Source organism: Strigops habroptila, chromosome 6 (genome assembly GCF_004027225.2).
Source record: "Strigops habroptila isolate Jane chromosome 6, bStrHab1.2.pri, whole genome shotgun sequence".
Classification (NCBI taxonomy): domain Eukaryota; kingdom Metazoa; phylum Chordata; class Aves; order Psittaciformes; family Psittacidae; genus Strigops; species Strigops habroptila.
In genome coordinates, this window is record NC_044282.2 from 38,762,853 (window position 1) to 38,785,317 (window position 22,465).

The 22,465-nt window shown below is 44.4% G+C and overlaps 2 protein-coding genes and 1 long non-coding RNA gene across 12 annotated transcripts; 2 read left to right on the forward strand and 1 right to left on the reverse strand.

The window, feature by feature from the left end:
* Positions 1–526: 526 nt before the first annotated feature.
* On the reverse strand, positions 527–6,180 carry LOC115610142. 2 transcript variants are annotated; one of them, XM_030491242.1, is made up of 4 exons: positions 6,082–6,180; positions 5,492–5,984; positions 3,652–3,753; positions 527–2,704 (listed from the first exon to the last, which is right to left on the reverse strand). In XM_030491242.1, the coding sequence occupies exon 4, from the start codon at positions 2,595–2,597 to the stop codon at positions 1,443–1,445; it is 1,155 nt and encodes a 384-aa protein (XP_030347102.1). In that variant the 5' UTR covers positions 2,598–2,704; positions 3,652–3,753; positions 5,492–5,984; positions 6,082–6,180; the 3' UTR covers positions 527–1,442. The 2 variants fall into 2 exon arrangements, with proteins under 2 accessions (XP_030347102.1, XP_030347100.1); XM_030491240.1 differs by having other exon boundaries at positions 527–3,753; positions 6,082–6,168.
* A 6,013-nt stretch (positions 6,181–12,193) lies between these two features.
* Positions 12,194–22,456, forward strand: LOC115610147. Its single transcript, XR_003992123.1, has 3 exons — positions 12,194–12,605; positions 13,864–13,865; positions 21,452–22,456. It is a non-coding gene; the product is annotated as an uncharacterized LOC115610147 (long non-coding RNA).
* On the forward strand, positions 14,001–21,449 carry LOC115610141 (glutathione S-transferase). Of its 9 annotated transcripts, none has more exons than XM_030491232.1 (7): positions 14,001–14,655; positions 16,124–16,230; positions 17,893–17,944; positions 18,176–18,308; positions 19,405–19,546; positions 20,426–20,557; positions 21,309–21,449. In XM_030491232.1, the coding sequence occupies exons 1-7, from the start codon at positions 14,016–14,018 to the stop codon at positions 21,429–21,431; spliced, it is 1,329 nt and encodes a 442-aa protein (XP_030347092.1). In that variant the 5' UTR covers positions 14,001–14,015; the 3' UTR covers positions 21,432–21,449. The 9 variants fall into 9 exon arrangements, with proteins under 9 accessions (XP_030347092.1, XP_030347093.1, XP_030347098.1 ...); XM_030491233.1 differs by having other exon boundaries at positions 14,001–14,430; XM_030491238.1 differs by having other exon boundaries at positions 14,239–15,281; positions 15,999–16,230.
* Positions 22,457–22,465: the final 9 nt, after the last annotated feature.

Sequence of the window (22,465 nt, forward strand, 5' to 3'; positions counted from 1 at the left end):
CTTCAGTTACTCTTTATCTACAGTCCTGTTTTGCTTACAATAAATTTTGTATGAAGGTCATAAGGTTCTAAAACCATGTCAGCTACAACAATTTATCTTATACAAGGATCCTTATTATGTTCTTTTTGTTGGACTTTGGCTTTTTAGGTTTGGAAAGTTTTGTTGTTAATGTCAGCAACCATTAGTCCAGTTTCTGGCTGATTATTATGAAATATTCACACAAGATACTTTCCGTTGCTATTGTTATAAAGCCACCAAGCTTGATGTTACTTAGAACTGAATTTTCTGATTTACAAAGTATTATATTTCATTTTGTACTTCCTTGTCTCAAATCCCCCCTTTTTCTGTCCTTTTGCAAATTCTTTTGCAGTCTTTTAAATTATCCCATCACCATTTAAGGTTTTTCTAAAATATTTCCCTGTTTCTACCTGGTGCTTAACTTTGCTCTTTTTCCATTCTTCATAATTCATCATTGACTGTTTGCAACACCAAAAGAAACATTGAATTGAAACACAAGTGACTACAATTAGAATTATCAATATTATTATTCCTATGAACAACTGTCTCAACCAGGAGAGATTTGGCAACCAAGATGTCAATTTCTTCCAGATTTCCTCAAATCCCCATGAGGTATCATCCTCAGCGACCTTATGGAACACCTTAACCTGTTCCCATATTCAAGTCCTTGGTCTGAGGTATGATTTCATGATACATTTTGGGGAATGGGAACTCCAATTAAAGGGGTGTCAAACTTTTCTCCTAATGTAAGGCCAATGGTAATGCCTGATAACAGTACAAATTTGTCTCTTGACAAATCTTACCAATTTGTTGTTTGATTAGATGATTCAACTTTTATACTTGTCCACTGGCCTGAGGCCTATATGGAACATGTAATTGTCAATCAATTTCTAATTTCCTGCTGATTTCTTGCAACAATTTTGCACTGAAATGCGAGCCTCAGTCAGAGGAGGTAGTCGCTGCTACCCCAAAACAAGGTATTACTTCATTTAATAGTGTTTTAATTACTTGTCTCACATTATTCACTCTACAAGGGAATGCTTCTGGCCAGCCTGAAAAAGTGTCTACCAATACCAACAAATATCAATAACCTCCTTTCCTAGGTAATTCAGAAAAATCTATTTGTACTGTTGTCCCGGATAATTTCCTTTCCAAATTGTCCCAATCTGATTCTTGTTTTCAGTCTGAGGATTATTTTTCAGACACAACTGACAGTGTTTTGTTACCAGTTGGACTGTGGTATATAAATTTCTTCCTACGATTTGTCGGTCTAAATATTTATACAATGAGTTCGCGCCCCAATGAGTCTTATTATGTTCTTCCCTTATTAACTTCCACATCTGGTTATACAGAACTACAATTTGCCCATCAGATATTTGAACCCAACCTTCTTTATTTTCTTCTCCCTTCAAATCCTCAATTAATTACTTATCTTCCTTTGAATATCTGGGTCTAGTCTGTTCAATTGTTGGCTTACCATCAGGAATTAAGGACATAATTTTGGCTTGTTCTGCAGCTCGTTTCGCTTCATGGTTGGCCAAATTATTCCCAATTTCTTGATCAGAACTACCTCTTTGATGTCCTTTACAATGCATAACGGCTACTTCCTTAGGTAGTTGCACGGCCTCTAGCAAGTGCAGGATTTCTGATGCATGTTTAACTTGCTTTCCCTGAGTAGTTAAGAGTCCTTGTTCTTTCCAAATAGCATCATGTGCGTAAACAACGCCAAAGGCACATTTAGAATCAGCCCATATATTTATCCCTTTATCTTTTGCCAATTCCAAAGCCCTAGTCAGGGCTATTGTTTCAGCCTTTTGCACTGACGTGTTAGAAGGTAAGGGTTTAGCCTCTATTACCTGTGAAGTTGTGGTTACAGCATATCCTGCTTTTCGTTTACCGTTTTTCATGAAGCTGCTGCCGTCGGTAAAGCAGGAATCTGCACCTTCCAAAGGTTCCTCCTTTATGTCTGGTCGACTTGAGTATACTGTCTCTATGGCAGTCAGACAATCATGGACCAGCAGTTCAGTAGGGGTTTCCTTAAGAGAAGATGCTGGATTTACAACATCAGTGACCACAATTTCAATATCATCTTGTTCCACAAGGGTGGCCTGATATTTCAAGAAGCGTGATGGAGATAGCCGATGAGTCCCTTTTTGTTCCAGAACTGCTGATACCACATGTGATACCAGCACGGTAATTTTCTGTCCCAGAGTAAACTTGCGGGCTTCTTGGATGTTAGTGGCGACTGTGGCCACTGCACTTAGGCATCCTGGCCAGCCTTTGCTCACTTCATCCAATGGTTTCGAAAAATAGGCTACTGCCTTTTTATAAGGTCCTAATCTCTGGGCTAGGACCCCTAGAGCTATTCCCCGCTTTTCATAGGAGTATAACCAAAAGGGCTTAGTCACATCCGGAAGTCCTAAAGCCAGAGCTCTCATGAGTTCTATTTTTAAATGTACAAATGCCTCCTCAGCTTGATCAGTCCATTCCAAAACAGAGGAGTTTTCTTTTAGCAGTTCATATAATGGTCTTACCAGTATACCATAATCATGGATCCAGAGCCAGCACCACCCAGTCATACCCAAGAATGTTTGAAGGTCCTTGGTTGTGGACGGCCTTGGCGTTTGGCAAATGGCTTCTTTTCGGGCAGTTCCAAGTTCTCGAAGTCCTCCCGTTATTTCATATCCTAGATAAGAGACTCAAGTTTGAATTAATTGTGCTTTCTGTTTGGACACTTGGTATCCGCTTATTCCCAGAAAATTCAACAATTCAACAGTCCACTGTACATATTCTTCCTTAGTTTCACTAGCAATTAACAAATCATCAACATATTGTAGCAAAGTTCCTGTCTGAGTGGGCGCATTCCATGATTCTACTTGTCGTGCTAATTGGTTTCCAAAAACTGTTGGGCTGTTTTTAAATCCTCGAGGTAACTCTGTCCAAGTTAACTGAGTTTTTCTTCCCGTATTGGGGTTTTCCCATTCAAAAGCAAACAAATTTTGGCTTTCTTTGGCTAAGGGCAGGCAGAAGAATGCATCCTTTAAGTCCAGGATGGTAAACCATTTTTGGTTATTGTTCAATCTGGTTAACAAGGTATATGGATTAGCCACTACTGGATGAATATCCTCCATAATTTTGCTGACTGCCCTTAAATCTTGGACTAACCTATAACTTTTTCCATCGGATCTCTTTACTGGTAAGATAGCAGTGTTATATTCTGATTCACACTCAATTAACAATCCATATTCTAAAAATTTATCAGTTCTTTTGGTTGGGCTTTTTAGGTTTCGAAAGTTTTGTTGTTATGTCAGCAACCCTTAGTCCAGTTTCTGGATGATTATTATAAAATATTCACACAAGATAATTTCCAGTGCTATTGTTACCAGCGAGTAACATCAAGCCACAAAGATTAATGTTACTTGAAACTGAATTTTCTTATTTACAAAGGATTATATTTAATTTTGAACTTCCTTATCTCAGAAGCGTATTGTGTTTCCCTGACTCTCACGTCACTGCCTGTATGAGGCAAACTACAGAAAGCATCTATGCAATTTACACTTGGCAAGGCATGGCTCTGGTAATCTGCTACGGTTGCGTTATCTTGTGCAGCAGCCACGCGATTAGATATTGTACCTCTTCTTCACTGTGGCAACAGCCTTCCCACCTCTCGGTGGCTTCCCCTGCCTGCAAGAACGTTGTGATTTTTGGAATGTTGCTTGTTCTTCCTTCCAAAGCCTGTAACACAGTAGCAGTAAAGCCAGTGAGAGCAAGGAAATTGTAATTCCATCCTTTCTAGCTTAAACATCAGGCAGGTAGGATTTTTACTTCTCGGACATGCTTATTAAACACAGAAAGGTAGTAGCCCCTTATAGCCAGCTCAGCACTCAGCAGCGCTTTGTATCGCCTTTTGCTGCTCCGATCTGGCTGCTGAGTGTTTCAAGTGAACACTCAGAGCTAGGGGTATCTTCTGTCAGGATTGCATACCCTGCTAAGGTGAATCGAGAGACAATTACACAGCCTGTACAGAAGGGAAAGGATTGCTCATTCTAACAAAATCAGCTCGGCTAAAAAGAGCGGAAAGCTTTAGCTGTGTCTTTGCCATAAGGGAATGACATGCCTCTCTCAGCACAGCCTTCCTTTGGTATGGCAGCGGCTCAATACGAACTCTGATGAGAGAAGCGCTGGCTTATGTCACTTACGTGCATTTTGGTTTTGTTTTTGCACAGGATGGCCTCTGTGGGTTTGGCTTGTGCAATTTAAGGCTGTGCTAAAGCGGCACGTGAAATTGCACCAAGTCCTGCCTGTTTGGAATGGACTTCAGCTGATTCCAGCTGGAAAGCCAGCTCAGCTCTGAAACAACACTTTGTACCTTTGGCACGAGGAGCCTGCTGCCCTCTGAAAAAGCGCTGCGCTAAAGTCTGCATAGTACAACCACGCAAGGTGCGAAAGGTAAAGTTACAAAGAGCAGGAGGCTGGTGAAATGAGAATCACAGCTGGCCCAATGCTAACAGTGTCGTGGGTTCAGCTGCGGCAGTTGGTGTTCTCCTCCTCGGTGGCTGGTGCGGTGCTCTGGTTTGGGCTTTGGTGTGGGAGCAGCGCTGAGGCAAAGGCCCGACGCGTTGAGTTGTCGGTAAACGCTGCTCCCTCTGCCGGAGCCCTTTTCCAGCCTGGTGCTCTGCCGGTGAGGGGGGGCGCGGGAAGCCGGGCGGGAGCAGAGACAGGACACCTGACCCAAACTAGCCAATGGGCTGTTGCAGACCGCAGCGCGCCACGCCCAGTAGAGCAACTGCGGGGAGTTCCCGGGAAGCGCCCTATCACGGCCCGGGGAGGCGTGGCCGCGCGGGGGGCGCTGGTAGTCTAGTGGTTAGCATCGCTGCCGTTCAAGCAGCTGAGCCGGGTTCGAGTCCCGCCCAACGCCGCACCCCCGCCTACGGCCTACGCCCCCCTGAGGAATGAGCCCGATCCCGTCAGATCTCGGAAGCTGAGGGGTGGGGCCCGGTTACTCCGGGTGCTGTAGGCCTGTTTCTGTCAGATTCTCTCCCCTTCTTATTTCCATTAGCACCCTTGTTAGTGCTGCTAGTACCAGCAGCTTTCTCGTACGCCCCACTTGCTGGACTCTTCTTATCTCGACCCGTGGCATTTACACTCTTTCCATTCGCCTCCCCATCCCTCCGGCAGCGGAGAGCGGGGGGGGGGGGGGGAAGAAGGCGGGGACGGAGCGAGCGGCTGCGCGGTTCTCAGTTACCGGCTGGGCTTAAACCACGACGAACAGGAAGATGTTAACACCAAAAACGGCTTAAAACGGCCTGGGGAAAAGCAAACCCAGCCAAGAGAACAGCGCGTTGAGAGAAAATTGCAGTTCAGTGACATGCAGGCTATGGTCCAGGGAGAAGCAAAGAACAACCCACCCCCTCCTGACCAAGCAAGACTCTCCGTGTGCCCTACGGGGGCGGCAAGCACACTAATGCCTTACCTCCTCGCTCGCACCTGCATTCCTAGTCCGTAACGCATGCTGGCCAGTCCATACTTGCTTTCTGCTTTTAAGGGAAATAGATCCTGTTTGCAGAGCCTCTTTGTGCACACCCAAGGATGCCCAAAGAGCATTCAGAAAAAGACAGTACTAGTCGGTAAGTAGAAGATCTTTAAGCAGTGGTTTTCAGAAAGATCGCAGGCTTAGGTCCTTAATTGGATTTCACTTGCAACAGCAAGGGTCTCTCATACTTTCAGGCAGTAAGTTCTGAAGGCTGGCACAGGTATTCCAGTGGTGCATTGAGGCAAAATGCTAGGAGCTATCAGCCACTAAGCTAGGTTTAAAAAATAGGAGCTGCTCTTCAAGGAGTCTTAAAGAAGACATCAAAGACACTCAGTGCTGAAACCGGTTGAATTTGTTATTTTCTGGCCCTCTTTTCACCTTGCTGGATACTGGCTCCGTCGTACAGTTCCAGGGTTGTACTGTCACTTGCCGTCTGGAACGGAGGTGCGTGGTGACAGGAGAATGGGGTAGGGGGGGAACCCGTTCCCCACTCGGCTGCCTTTGTGGGCTACTGGCGTTTTAGCACTTACCTTTCCATAAGCAGGGAAGTACCTGGTTGCAGCTCCTTCGGTGACCAGGGCAGGATTCTTTTCTCTTGTGTCAGCTGCTTGAAAAAGCAGAAAGCAAGTATGGACTGGCCAGCATGCGTTACGGACTAGGAATGCAGGTGCGAGCGAGGAGGTAAGGCATTAGTGTGCTTGCCGCCCCCGTAGGGCACACGGAGAGTCTTGCTTGGTCAGGAGGGGGTGGGTTGTTCTTTGCTTCTCCCTGGACCATAGCCTGCATGTCACTGAGCTGCAATTTTCTCTCAACGCGCTGTTCTCTTGGCTGGGTTTGCTTTTCCCCAGGCCGTTTTAAGCCGTTTTTGGTGTTAACATCTTCCTGTTCGTCGTGGTTTAAGCCCAGCCGGTAACTGAGAACCGCGCAGCCGCTCGCTCCGTCCCCGCCTTCTTCCCCCCCCCCCCCGCTCTCCGCTGCCGGAGGGATGGGGAGGCGAATGGAAAGAGTGTAAATGCCACGGGTCGAGATAAGAAGAGTCCAGCAAGTGGGGCGTACGAGAAAGCTGCTGGTACTAGCAGCACTAACAAGGGTGCTAATGGAAATAAGAAGGGGAGAGAATCTGACAGAAACAGGCCTACAGCACCCGGAGTAACCGGGCCCCACCCCTCAGCTTCCGAGATCTGACGGGATCGGGCTCATTCCTCAGGGGGGCGTAGGCCGTAGGCGGGGGTGCGGCGTTGGGCGGGACTCGAACCCGGCTCAGCTGCTTGAACGGCAGCGATGCTAACCACTAGACTACCAGCGCCCCCCGCGCGGCCACGCCTCCCCGGGCCGTGATAGGGCGCTTCCCGGGAACTCCCCGCAGTTGCTCTACTGGGCGTGGCGCGCTGCGGTCTGCAACAGCCCATTGGCTAGTTTGGGTCAGGTGTCCTGTCTCTGCTCCCGCCCGGCTTCCCGCGCCCCCCCTCACCGGCAGAGCACCAGGCTGGAAAAGGGCTCCGGCAGAGGGAGCAGCGTTTACCGACAACTCAACGCGTCGGGCCTTTGCCTCAGCGCTGCTCCCACACCAAAGCCCAAACCAGAGCACCGCACCAGCCACCGAGGAGGAGAACACCAACTGCCGCAGCTGAACCCAAGACACTGTTAGCATTGGGCCAGCTGTGATTCTCATTTCACCAGCCTCCTGCTCTTTGTAACTTTACCTTTCGCACCTTGCGTGGTTGTACTACGCAGACTTTAGCGCAGCGCTTTTTCAGAGGGCAGCAGGCTCCTCGTGCCAAAGGTACAAAGTGTTGTTTCAGAGCTGAGCTGGCTTTCCAGCTGGAATCAGCTGAAGTCCATTCTAAACAGGCAGGACTTGGTGCAATTTCACGTGCCTCTTTAGCACAGCCTTAAATTGCACAAGCCAAACCCACAGAGGCCATCCTGTGCAAAAACAAAACCAAAATGCACATAAGTGACATAAGCCAGCGCTCCTCTCATCAGAGTTCGTATTGAGCCGCTGCCATACCAAAGGAAGGCTGTGCTGAGAGAGGCATGTCGTTCCCTTATGGCAAAGACACAGCTAAAGCTTTCCGCTCTTTTTAGCCGAGCTGATTTTGTTAGAATGAGCAATCCTTTCCCTTCTGTACAGGCTGTGTAATTGTCTCTCGATTCACCTTAGCAGGGTATGCAATCCTGACAGAAGATACCCCTAGCTCTGAGTGTTCACTTGAAACACTCAGCAGCCAGATCGGAGCAGCAAAAGGCGATACAAAGCGCTGCTGAGTGCTGAGCTGGCTATAAGGGGCTACTACCTTTCTGTGTTTAATAAGCATGTCCGAGAAGTAAAAATCCTACCTGCCTGATGTTTAAGCTAGAAAGGATGGAATTACAATTTCCTTGCTCTCACTGGCTTTACTGCTGCTTTTTACAGGCTTTGGAAGGAAGAACAAGCAACATTCCAAAAATCACAACGTTCTTGCAGGCAGGGGAAGCCACCGAGAGGTGGGAAGGCTGTTGCCACAGTGAAGAAGAGATACAATATCTAATCGTGTGGCTGCTGCAGAAGATAACGCAACCGTAGCAGATTACCAGAGCCATGCCTTGCCAAGTGTAAATTGCATAGATGCCTTCTGTAGTTTGCCTCATACAGGCAGTGACGTGAGAGTCAGGGAAACACAATACGCTTCTGAGATAAGGAAGTTCAAAATTAAATATAATCCTTTGTAAATAAGAAAATTCAGTTTCAAGTAACATTAATCTTTGTGGCTTGATGTTACTCGCTGGTAACAATAGCACTGGAAATTATCTTGTGTGAATATTTTATAATAATCATCCAGAAACTGGACTAAGGGTTGCTGACATAACAACAAAACTTTCGAAACCTAAAAAGCCCAACCAAAAGAACTGATAAATTTTTAGAATATGGATTGTTAATTGAGTGTGAATCAGAATATAACACTGCTATCTTACCAGTAAAGAGATCCGATGGAAAAAGTTATAGGTTAGTCCAAGATTTAAGGGCAGTCAGCAAAATTATGGAGGATATTCATCCAGTAGTGGCTAATCCATATACCTTGTTAACCAGATTGAACAATAACCAAAAATGGTTTACCATCCTGGACTTAAAGGATGCATTCTTCTGCCTGCCCTTAGCCAAAGAAAGCCAAAATTTGTTTGCTTTTGAATGGGAAAACCCCAATACGGGAAGAAAAACTCAGTTAACTTGGACAGAGTTACCTCGAGGATTTAAAAACAGCCCAACAGTTTTTGGAAACCAATTAGCACGACAAGTAGAATCATGGAATGCGCCCACTCAGACAGGAACTTTGCTACAATATGTTGATGATTTGTTAATTGCTAGTGAAACTAAGGAAGAATATGTACAGTGGACTGTTGAATTGTTGAATTTTCTGGGAATAAGCGGATACCAAGTGTCCAAACAGAAAGCACAATTAATTCAAACTTGAGTCTCTTATCTAGGATATGAAATAACGGGAGGACTTCGAGAACTTGGAACTGCCCGAAAAGAAGCCATTTGCCAAACGCCAAGGCCGTCCACAACCAAGGACCTTCAAACATTCTTGGGTATGACTGGGTGGTGCTGGCTCTGGATCCATGATTATGGTATACTGGTAAGACCATTATATGAACTGCTAAAAGAAAACTCCTCTGTTTTGGAATGGACTGATCAAGCTGAGGAGGCATTTGTACATTTAAAAATAGAACTCATGAGAGCTCTGGCTTTAGGACTTCCGGATGTGACTAAGCCCTTTTGGTTATACTCCTATGAAAAGCGGGGAATAGCTCTAGGGGTCCTAGCCCAGAGATTAGGACCTTATAAAAAGGCAGTAGCCTATTTTTCGAAACCATTGGATGAAGTGAGCAAAGGCTGGCCAGGATGCCTAAGTGCAGTGGCCACAGTCGCCACTAACATCCAAGAAGCCCGCAAGTTTACTCTGGGACAGAAAATTACCGTGCTGGTATCACATGTGGTATCAGCAGTTCTGGAACAAAAAGGGACTCATCGGCTATCTCCATCACGCTTCTTGAAATATCAGGCCACCCTTGTGGAACAAGATGATATTGAAATTGTGGTCACTGATGTTGTAAATCCAGCATCTTCTCTTAAGGAAACCCCTACTGAACTGCTGGTCCATGATTGTCTGACTGCCATAGAGACAGTATACTCAAGTCGACCAGACATAAAGGAGGAACCTTTGGAAGGTGCAGATTCCTGCTTTACCGACGGCAGCAGCTTCATGAAAAACGGTAAACGAAAAGCAGGATATGCTGTAACCACAACTTCACAGGTAATAGAGGCTAAACCCTTACCTTCTAACACGTCAGTGCAAAAGGCTGAAACAATAGCCCTGACTAGGGCTTTGGAATTGGCAAAAGATAAAGGGATAAATATATGGGCTGATTCTAAATGTGCCTTTGGCGTTGTTTACGCACATGATGCTATTTGGAAAGAACAAGGACTCTTAACTACTCAGGGAAAGCAAGTTAAACATGCATCAGAAATCCTGCACTTGCTAGAGGCCGTGCAACTACCTAAGGAAGTAGCCGTTATGCATTGTAAAGGACATCAAAGAGGTAGTTCTGATCAAGAAATTGGGAATAATTTGGCCAACCATGAAGCGAAACGAGCTGCAGAACAAGCCAAAATTATGTCCTTAATTCCTGATGGTAAGCCAACAATTGAACAGACTAGACCCAGATATTCAAAGGAAGATAAGTAATTAATTGAGGATTTGAAGGGAGAAGAAAATAAAGAAGGTTGGGTTCAAATATCTGATGGGCAAATTGTAGTTCTGTATAACCAGATGTGGAAGTTAATAAGGGAAGAACATAATAAGACTCATTGGGGCGCGAACTCATTGTATAAATATTTAGACCGACAAATCGTAGGAAGAAATTTATATACCACAGTCCAACTGGTAACAAAACACTGTCAGTTGTGTCTGAAAAATAATCCTCAGACTGAAAACAAGAATCAGATTGGGACAATTTGGAAAGGAAATTATCCGGGACAACAGTACAAATAGATTTTTCTGAATTACCTAGGAAAGGAGGTTATTGATATTTGTTGGTATTGGTAGACACTTTTTCAGGCTGGCCAGAAGCATTCCCTTGTAGAGTGAATAATGTGAGACAAGTAATTAAAACACTATTAAATGAAGTAATACCTTGTTTTGGGGTAGCAGCGACTACCTCCTCTGACTGAGGCTCGCATTTCAGTGCAAAATTGTTGCAAGAAATCAGCAGGAAATTAGAAATTGATTGACAATTACATGTTCCATATAGGCCTCAGGCCAGTGGACAAGTATAAAAGTTGAATCATCTAATCAAACAACAAATTGGTAAGATTTGTCAAGAGACAAATTTGTACTGTTATCAGGCATTACCATTGGCCTTACATTAGGAGAAAAGTTTGACACCCCTTTAATTGGAGTTCCCATTCCCCAAAATGTATCATGAAATCATACCTCAGACCAAGGACTTGAATATGGGAACAGGTTAAGGTGTTCCATAAGGTCGCTGAGGATGATACCTCATGGGGATTTGAGGAAATCTGGAAGAAATTGACATCTTGGTTGCCAAATCTCTCCTGGTTGAGACAGTTGTTCATAGGAATAATAATATTGATAATTCTAATTGTAGTCACTTGTGTTTCAATTCAATGTTTCTTTTGGTGTTGCAAACAGTCAATGATGAATTATGAAGAATGGAAAAAGAGCAAAGTTAAGCACCAGGTAGAAACAGGGAAATATTTTAGAAAAACCTTAAATGGTGATGGGATAATTTAAAAGACTGCAAAAGAATTTGCAAAAGGACAGAAAAAGGGGGGATTTGAGACAAGGAAGTACAAAATGAAATATAATACTTTGTAAATCAGAAAATTCAGTTCTAAGTAACATCAAGCTTGGTGGCTTTACAAGAATAGCAACGGAAAGTATCTTGTGTGAATATTTCATAATAATCAGCCAGAAACTGGACTAATGGTTGCTGACATAACAACAAAACTTTCCAAACCTAAAAAGCCAAAGTCCAACAAAAAGAACATAATAAGGATCCTTGTATAAGATAAATTGTTGTAGCTGACATGGTTTTAGAACCTTATGACCTTCATACAAAATTTATTGTAAGCAAAACAGGACTGTAGATAAAGAGTAACTGAAGGTAGCAGATGTTCAGGAGGTGCTGTAGCTAAGTTAACTGATAAGCAGAGGGATCAGGAGAAATCACTCACTTATGTCAGCAGTGTTACCAAACTAATTAAGCTGGCGTAAGCGCTTATCTACTGCGCATGCTTCAAAGACTTCCAGAACAAGAGTTCAAGGAACGGCCAAGTGATGAAGATTGTTGGAAAAAGTAAAAGTATCACCAAAGACCACTACCACGTTGTTATGCACATGCAAAAATGGGCGTGGAATTATGTAAAGCGATTCTTGGACAACTAATGAATATGTATGATGTTTACTGGGAACGTAATATATATGTATGTTAAGCAACAATATAATCACGGTCTGTTTGGTGCTTAAACGGGACACACATTAGGAGGAGATATCCCCTGTGTCTCCCAGTGCTGCAATAAAGAATACCTGCTTGTCAACCTAAACTTTGTTGGCAAGTTCTTAACGTGTTCTACGATTCACTTCTAAGTCACAGAAAAAGGCCAGTTTGGATCTGTTGAGTCCAGAAAATAATATTTCTTGGAGCAGTTACATGAAAAAAAGTAAGCTGATACTTTGTGTTTCTTTGATTACAATACATGCCTGGAAGTGTAGAATCTTTCAGCTCTAGCTTCCAGAGCACTGCAGAAAGACTCCCCTCCCCCTGCCCTTCATAAACTGCAGGAGAGAAGAGCCCCTCCATAAAATGGGGAAATCATTTGCATTCAGACCTACGATCTTTTGGGTTTGCTCCATAGGTGGTCTCCTAGATCAAAGTTCACTGTCCCCCGCTGTGTTTCATTTCTGTCCCTGTACTTTCAGAGTTGCAGTTTAAAAAATAAATAAAAAGAAAACAAATAAAACTCATGATCATTGTAAGTTTATGGGCAAAAGTAAGGAACTTGTTTAATCCCCACATAATCTCTTGGAAGTGATTTGTTCACTGAAAGATCAAAGTACTTGTGTTTAATTAGCCTGATGTGGTTTTCATCCATTGGAAGCACTTATTCCCTTGCTCTTCTTTTTGCTGCTTGGCTGGATGGTCGCAATGAGGAAATGCCACTTGACGGGTTTTTTGGTAAGGTTTTACCTTCTTCAGGCACTTCGCAAGTAGTCGTAAAGAGAACTGCACTGGCTGCTCGCCCTTTCAGTAAAAGTTAGTTTTATCTCCTCAGTGCTTAAAGCATTCACTACTGCTTCAGATGCTTGATCCTGATTTCATGGGAACCGTCACTGTTTCCTTTACAAACAGTGCCATAAACTACTCTTCTTCCTTGCGGTTAGTTGTTTTTCTTCATAGGACTTGAACTGATGAGGCAGTGAAAACACCCAACCACTGTACATACAGAATTTTAACTGCCAGCAAAGTTAACTCCTTTTCCAGCTTGCGCAGAAGAGACACCTACTGCATCTCAGAGGTTCAAACTGGAAATGCCTCAAGCACATAGGCACTGCTCAGATCAGCTAAGAGTTTTACGTTAAGATTACAAGCTGGAAGCAGTAGTTTGCCACGCCCACCATAGAACTCAAGTTCCAAAAACACCGTGATTGCTGAACCATCAACAGAGACTGGCATGGGACATCAGCTTTGCGTTTTGTGAGTCCTCAGTCCCATAGGGACTTGCTGAGAAGGCTACTTGTTAGAGCTACTCAGCGATTTCAGCAAAAGCTGCTGAATTACAGTTGGGCTTGGACTTACTTAGACATCTGAGCTGCTCCCTTGTCACCATCTAAGCTCCTGCCAAGAACACTAAGTTGGTATTCCGCTGGTGGATTTGTGCAGCATTAAGATCTGACATATGATAGTCTTTATACGCAAGCTCTGCATGAAAAAGATGAAAAGAAGAAAAATTTCTCTTTGTTTTCAACAGTGCACTCATCCCTGTTCAGTCTCCTAATGAATTGGCCACACATTCCTGTGCACCAGAAGATAGTCTTAGCTAAGCTTTGAGACCCAGGGAATATTTAATTATTTTCTATGCAAACCAAAGCAACTTCAGTCCCTGAAGAGTTTATGTCTAAATAGTCTCCTTTGTGTATGGGGAGGGCTTCAGCAAGATAACCTGTGAAAGACCACAACAGCAAACCTATTAAGAGAGCACTGAGAGCGATTTTATATCCCACTTGTGCATGATGGTGATCCTCCCTCAGCTGTGGTTCATGCTGTGATGTTTAAAGCTGGGCAAACTCAGGACACTAAAACTCTTGCCAACACAGGTAGTTTCTTTATAAGAAATGCGCCGGCTGGAACCAGTTTTTACCATCAGGAAAGGAAAAACCCCAGCGTTTTCCCGCAGCAGAGCATGTATCAGAGTTGTTGCAGAGGCCTTTGCCTCCCACCTCACGGAAGGCTCCAGGCAGCGCTCCCAGCTGCCGAGGGCGGCCACAAACTCGAGCTGGAAAGCTCGGCCGTGGCTGCCGGCTCTGCGCTGTGCGAGCTCCCCTGCACAGCCAGGCGTTTGGGAGCCCGCGTACAGACCCAGCCTTCCGCCTCGCAGACCCAGAGCCCCTGGCACACGGACAGCCGGGTGCCCCGCCCACAGGGATTGCGGCCCAGGCCTCTCCGCCGGCCCCGCCACCGCCGGGAGCCCAGTGCCGCCCCGGGGCCTCGGAGCCTTTCTCCTGCCCCGGCTGCCGTGTCCCTCCGGAGGGCAGCCGCGGCACGCCGCCGACCTCGAACCGGGCCCCGGGCGAAGAGTGGCTTCGCAAGACTCCAGGGCAAGGCTGCGGCGGCTCTTCTTTCCCCAGCCGCGCCTGCCGAGCTCAGGGACGCGGTTTCCTGGCGGCAAGCGACGCCCCGCTTGCCCCCGTGCGGTTACCGGGCCGCCTCCGAGGGGAGCCGCCGAGGGGAGGAGCGGTGGGGCGGAGAGGGTGGTCCGTGCGGAGCTGGCCGGGCAGCGCGGTCTGTCGGCGGTGCGGCCCGTGCGCAGGGTACTGGTGGCGGTGAGTTGCGGGGCTCGGCGGCTCCGCCGGGCTGAGGGGGATGGAGGAGCGGCCGGTCCCTGCCCGGGGGATGGCGTGAGCTGCGCCGCGACGCGCGGCCTGTGGCGGCAGGGTGCCGGGGGCTGGCGAACTACTTTGGGGTTCACATCCCATTATGAAGCAAGTTTAAGGTCTTGCAGCAGATTATGGGATTGCTGTTAGATTCACTTACTTGTTTCTTACTGGAAGGCTGGTGCCTGAGTTGTTTTGGACAAAACAGGGTGATTTTTTTAAATACTGAGACTGCAGCAGCAGCTGTCAGTGGCATTTGCCTGGCAGAGGTCCGAGGAAGCTCCGACGCACTAGAACATGGAGAAAGTTTGTGATTTATTTTCAGGTCAATTGTCGCTATTCAAGAAAGATCATTTACCAACTTTGCTACTCTTTCGCGACTCAGTGCTTTACAAAGAGATAGTTGTTGCAGAGCAGGAACAGAATCGCTCTGTCACACAGTCTTCTATTAAATCTGCTTCATTCTTCTGGGACCCATTAGAAGATAAGATAAGAGCATAGTGTTAGCTTTGTTGCCAGCACCAGGAAATCTCGCATCAGCTGCTGAGATCACACTATGGCATGTGACTGCACTGGTTAGTAAAATTTGAAAGAACAAAGTGTTTCATCCCAGGGTGATCACCTGGTGCACTGACTTCAGTCCCCTGCTGCTGGGGGCATTGACCAGGTTGTTTGGATTTGATTTTAAAGTTATGTTCTTAGGGCAAATAGGATATAAATCCATGTTACAGTTTAACTGTTGTTCATAAAATTGGAATGGGTCTTAAGTCAGTGCACGTTATCTATAATGCATGTATTGTGATTTGGCTAGTGGTCAAAACAGAGCTAGCTACACATGGAAGTCAGCAGGCCTGGTGCAGTATATTCTGGAATATATATTGCTGTTATAAGCTCATATTTGTACAGGCACAGGAGCACAGGGCTCTGAACTGTCACCATGAGAAAGGTGAAAGTAACGCTGGTGCCTCTGGGTTGGTGTTCTGGTGAAGCGATTCCTGATACAGCACATATTCAAGACTGGTATGACATGGATGCTGTCACAAAACCAAACACCTGCTGAAGAGAGTGCATCACTACAAGGCAAAAATGTATTTATTCAGGATTACCTAGCAGTTCTGCTTTGGTTGTAAAACTCCCATGAGCTCTCACAGCTATGTTAGTATTTTTAAAGATATGTATATGATTTAAACATATACATAAGAATTTAGGTGCTAACTACTTTCTGTCATTCTTTTTTGAATTATTGCATATTCTGGTATGTGTACTTTCTCTTTTTTTACACTAATCCACAGGAAACTTGGTTGCATCAAGTACATAGGCCTCGATTGCCCTTTTACCCTCACATTCATCCAACTGTGTTGAGTAGTTTGGAGTGGAACATTTATTCTCTGTAAGATCTTCATCTTGAACTTATCAGGAAACAAGAAGTCCGAGACCATGGCAGGGAAACCCAAGCTGCACTATTCCAACGGAAGGGGGAGGATGGAGTCAATCCGATGGCTGTTAGCAACAGCTGGGGTTGAGGTTTGTACCTTTTTATAAAGTGATCAGATTAATCTGTGATTCAAATGTACTCTTGTCCTGGGTTCAGCTATAGCAGTCATTTTTCTCCTTCTTAGTAGCTGGTGCAGTGCTGTGTTTTTTAACTTTCAGCCTGGGAACAACGCTGATAACACCGATGTTTTTAGTTGTTGCTAAGTAATGTTTACTCTGACCAAGGACTTTCTCAGTCTCATGCTTTGCCAGGGAGGAGGGGAAGCCGGGAGGAAGCAGAGACAGGACACCTGACCCAAACTAGCCAAAGGGGTATTCCATACCACAGCACGTCATGCCCACTATATAAACCCGGGGGGAGTTACCCGGAAGGCCCAGATCACTGCTCGGGTCGGGCTGGGTATCGGTCGGCGGGTGGTGAGCAATTGTACCCTCTCCCCTTGTTATTTCCCTTATCGTTATTATCATTGGTGGTAGCAGTAGTGGTTTTGTATTATACCTTAGTTGCGGGACTGCTCTTATCTCAACCCGTGGGAGTTACATTCTTCCGATTCTCCTCCCCATCCCTCCGGGAGCGGGGAGAGGAAGAAGTGGGGCAGTGAGCGAGCGGCTGCGTGGTTCTGAGTTACCGGCTGGGCTCAAACCATGACAACTCTTTGGAAAGGTTTCCCAATCACATCTGTGCTTAGAGATATGCACATCACATATTGTGATGCAGAATGCTTAGATTCAGTGATACGCTCTCTTACGCTGTATTTATTATATTCCATGAGCAACTAGTGCACAGTAAAAGGGTTTTAACATACAAAGAGAATTGTTAAGTGTAGTTTTTGAGACATACTTTAAGCTGAGATCTGAAATTATTGCTGCGCACCACAACTGTGTATCTCCGACTTATTTGGAATGCTCATTACTTCCCTGTGTCTCATGGTTGCTCTCCACTGAAAGACCATGCCTACCACATGAAAACCTTTAGAACGTTACCTCCAAGCAAAGTGCTTGTCATTCTTTGGGTCAGGATCCAAGTCAGATAAATCAGCAGAGCTGCCCTGAAGGCAGTAGAGAGCTATCCAGATTCGCATCAGGTGAAAACCATCCTAAGGAGTCTTAATGTCTACGTTCAGTTTTTCTTTGAATACGCTGCTTTGAAACTGTTTTCTCAGAAACTATTTCTACTCTGTCGAAAATAAAAAGGTTTTTAATGGTGCTCACTTGCGAACGTTGCTGACAGAGAAGCTGCAGAGCACAAGTGCTGAGGAAACAAAGATCTCGCCCTCATTAAAAAGTCCTTCTCATTAAAAAGAAAATAAATGTGCCCGTAGGGGAAAGAGGGACATAAACGGTGTGTAACAGGCATAACTTATTAAAAAATTATCAATAGTTCACGTTGCATCAGCTGCTTTTAAGTGAATGATTTGGTGTCTATTAATTGGTTGTGCAGGCAAGTAGACTGGTCTTCATAACGGGGGAGCTTTTTTGAAGTGTAAAGCATTGTACGTTGCTGTGGGGTTGGGGACACTATCGTCCTGGATTATTTCCTGGAGCAGAGATGAAGAATAGGACTAGGGGGTCAACACAGTCGTGAGAAGTGTGGGGAATAGTGTGGAGAGAGGTAGTTTAACTTCCAGACTTCCTCCCACTTTTCCATGTTTTTTGAGTGACACAGTGTTGTTTTTTATCATTGCTTTTCAGTTCGAGGAACAATTCATAGAAAAGAAGGAAGACCTAGAAAAATTACGCAACGGTGAGTCTGTAAATGGTACCCTAAGCATAAATTCACACCAATATAACAAGGTATAACAGCTGATACTTGTGTAACAGCTCCAGTACAATGCAACCTGTAAAAAGAAGAGATGAGAGACCTGCTCGCTTGCGGATGCTTTCATCCCTCAGAATTGGAAATGTCTTAATGTACCACCAGGTCTCTCTCAGATTGAGCATAGTAGTGAGTAGTTTGCTTCCTTGTCTTCCCAAGATGGATACCTGCTATTTCAGCAAGTGCCCATGGTGGAGATCGATGGGATGAAGATGGTGCAGACAAGAGCCATTGGCAGCTACATAGCAGCAAAGTACAACCTCTATGGAAAAGACCTGAAGGAGAGAGCCTGGTACAGTAACAGTGCATGCTATCCTTACTAATACTCTTCCATAGCTTTTAATATTTATGAGAAGAATATTGTTTTGAAATATCCGCATGTAGAGGTGCCTATACATCTGCTCGTGCTTTGCCTCCTCAGATCCAGGGATTGGGTGAATGGACTTTGTGACAGAAAAATGATTGTTAATTGTCAACACGGTGAGAATGTCATGGTTGCCTTCAGGCTCATTTGATTTCACAGAGACCAGAAGGGCACTAAGTTCCTGGGCAACTGCAAGACCTTTACATGATAATAATTATGCTGCTTGTTTGGGGTTTTTTTCTTAACTGAGAAAACAGTAGAAAAACCCACAGCTGCCTGCACAAAATGAAGTGTCTTTAAGTGTTCTAATTTTCTTTTTTCAAAATGTAAAGAATCCTTCAAGCTGATTTTAAAAAAGACATGTTCAGTGGCTTAAGCTACTGAAAGTTAAACCAGTATTTTCCTAATATTACTTTACTATGTAAGCTGTGGATATTTTCCATTCTCATAGTTAGAGGGCTAATGCAAAAGAAAAAAGCCTTATTTTCTTAAAAAAAGAAGTAATGAAAAAGTTTGGTTAAGTCCTTAACCTAACTGACTGCCGCTTACTGTAAAGGGCTTCTTCTGTGGTAGTGGAGGGGCAACACCAGAGGCCGTGGGGATGATTATGGACTGACATGTCTGAACTGGCAATCGGTAGCTGGGATCCTTCCATGATCAGACCTCAAGCCTGGTTTTTATCTTTTTTCTCTAGTGTGGCTTATATATGGGGTCTTTTGTCACATCGCGCAGATGAACAGATTGTCAACGGAGAACAGGGTGAAGTCCACTTGAAATACATCAGTCGCAGGCTCTTATTTACGCCTTGCTTGTTGCACACCCTGTGAGCCTGTTTGTAAAGATCTGTGCTTTGAAAAACCAACTGACCTGGAATCAAAGTGGAAGAACAAGGAAGCAAACTAGTGTCTCTGGTTACGTTCACTAATAAGCATTCTACCTGGTGATCGCTTCAGCATTGTCTTTGAGAAAATAATAAAAACAGACTGGTAAAATGAGAAGTATGAAATAAAAATGTTTGTTTCAGGATTGATATGTATGTGGAGGGAACAACAGACCTGATGGGAATGATTATGTATCTCCCTTTTCAAGCAGCTGACACAAAAGAAAAGAATCTTGCCTTAATCATTGAACGAGCTACAACCAGGTACTTCCCTGTTTATGAAAAGGTAAGTGCTAAAACACCAGTAGCCCACAAAGGCAGTCAAGTGCAGAACAGGTTCCCCTCCTAGCCCATTCCTCTGTCCCCACACTCCTCCGTTCCAGATGGCAAGTGACAGTATAACTCTGGAACTGTATGATGGAGCCAGTATTCAGCATGAAGGTTTAAGTAGTAAAATTGGCAGATTTTAGTAGGGAAAATTGGGACTGGAGAAGGAACTGGCTTCCAAAGTTACAGGCTGATGTTCTACTTTTAGCACACATTTATTAGCTGTTTAAGTGTAGCATTAGAGTAGCATTGGCACAGACGCGTTTCCTTCTCTTGCTCCTGCAACATTCACCACAACTTGTCTGTTACAGCAATTGGTAGCTTTGGCAGGCTGTGATTCCTGCATCAGCACTTTGCCATGAAAGAATCCTTCCATACAGGACAAAGGGTGGAAAGGCTGTGTTCCTTCATTCCTGACCTATTTCAGACTATAATCAGCAAACTCAGATTTTGCTAAAACATCTGGGAATTCACTTAACTTTAAAAAAAAAAATCAAAAAAACCAAAAAAACCTGAAGTATGCTACAGGTAAACTGTCCTGACTACCTCTTCCAGTTACTTTAGTCCTGTTTCTTTTGGATGATTTAAGTCTTTCTTGTGGTACTGGATTCGCTACAGCTACCTGCTGCGGTAGGTTAGAGTGAGCAATAGGTCCACACATGCTGAAATATGAGTTCTGATTTAACTTTTCGCCATGAGACTATCTATCACTTTCTAACTTTATTGGTTCTTGCATGGATTTGCTCTCGTGTGTTTTTGTAGAAATCCATCTGTAATGAATATCTAGATAAAATTGTTACATCCTATAAGACTTTTTAAACTTGTTTGCATTTTGTAGGCCTTAAAAGACCATGGCCAGGATTATCTTGTTGGCAACAAATTAAGCTGGGCAGACATCCACCTGCTGGAAGCCATTTTAATGGCAGAAGAATGTAAGCCTGATATACTGTCTGCATTCCCTCTGCTCCAGGTTAGTAATCATCGGATCTCAACATGGAATATGACAAACATGACAAACTTCACTGTCCGGTTTTAAAAGCTAATTGATGTTTAAATCTTTTGAACCATTGTACCATGTTACTGATAGTTCTGTCTATTTCTGTTGACTACAACAATATGACTACGCTGCCTTGCCTCCTGGGGGCTCTCCTTTCTCCAGCTCGATTTCCTGAGCTGTTCCCAGCTGGCAGGAATTCACTTACTAACACTCCTACTTTGGTCCTGTGACTGCTCCTCCCATGCCTTCAAACACAGCAATGAGCATCAGGAAGGGAAGTCTGCAGCCTGTTGTGTCTGCAGTTCCTGTCGTTTTCCTAGCAAAATTATATTTTCAAGAAATCATATACCAGAGCTGTTAAGTTTCTTAGCTCTTGTCTTTCGTCGTGCTTTGCACTGAGAATGAATCTTAACTCTTTAATATTATTTTTTTCCCATGCCCATTTAGGAAACTAAGGTAAACTTTGTAGCACCAGCATTGCAGATCAGAATACTCACACCTGGATTTTCCAAGGTGACTAGTATGTTGTAGGTGTACTTTTGCCCTTTTTTTATTTTTCCCAATGGAAAACGCTGAGTGCGGAGCTGGCTATAAGGGGCTACTACCTTTCTGTGTTTAATAAGCATGTCCGAGAAGTAAAAATCCTACTTGCCTGATGTTTAAGCTAGAAAGGATGGAATTACAATTTCCTTGCTCTCATTGGCTTTACTGCTGCTTTTTACAGGCTTTTAAAGGAAGAACAAGCAACATTCCAACAATCAAAAAATTCTTGCAGCCTGGCAGCCAGAGGAAGCCACCAACAGATGAGAAGGCTGTTGCCATGGTGAAGAAAATATACAATATCTAATCGTGTGGCTGCTGCACAAGGAACTTGTTTAATCCCCACATAGTCTCTTGGAAGTGATTTGTTCACTGAAAGATCGAAGTACTTGTGTTTAATTAGCTGACGTGGTTTTCATCCATTGGAAGCACCTATTCTCTTGCTCTTCTTTTTGCTGCTTGGCTGGATGGTCGCAATGAGGAAATGCCACTTGACGGGTTTTTTGGTAAGGTTTTACCTTCTTCAGGCACTTCGCAAGTAGTCGTAAAGAGAACTGCACTGGCTGCTCGCCCTTTCAGTAAAAGTTAGTTTTATCTCCTCAGTGCTTAAAGCATTCACTACTGCTTCAGATGCTTGATCCTGATTTCATGGGAACCGTCACTGTTTCCTTTACAAACAGTGCCATAAACTACTCTTCTTCCTTGCGGTTAGTTGTTTTTTCTTCATAGGACTTGAACTGATGAGGCAGTGAAAACACCCAACCACTGTACATACAGAATTTTAACTGCCAGCAAAAGTTAACTCCTTTTCCAGCTTGCGCAGAAGAGACACCTACTGCATCTCAGAGGTTCAAACTGGAAATGCCTCAAGCACATAGGCACTGCTCAGATCAGCTAAGAGTTTTACGTTAAGATTACAAGCTGGAAGCAGTAGTTTGCCACGCCCACCATAGAACTCAAGTTCCAAAAACACCGTGATTGCTGAACCATCAACAGAGACTGGCATGGGACATCAGCTTTGCGTTTTGTGAGTCCTCAGTCCCATAGGGACTTGCTGAGAAGGCTACTTGTTAGAGCTACTCAGCGATTTCAGCAAAAGCTGCTGAATTACAGTTGGGCTTGGACTTACTTAGACATCTGAGCTGCTCCCTTGTCACCATCTAAGCTCCTGCCAAGAACACTAAGTTGGTATTCCGCTGGTGGATTTGTGCAGCATTAAGATCTGACATATGATAGTCTTTATACGCAAGCTCTGCATGAAAAAGATGAAAAGAAGAAAAATTTCTCTTTGTTTTCAACAGTGCACTCATCCCTGTTCAGTCTCCTAATGAATTGGCCACA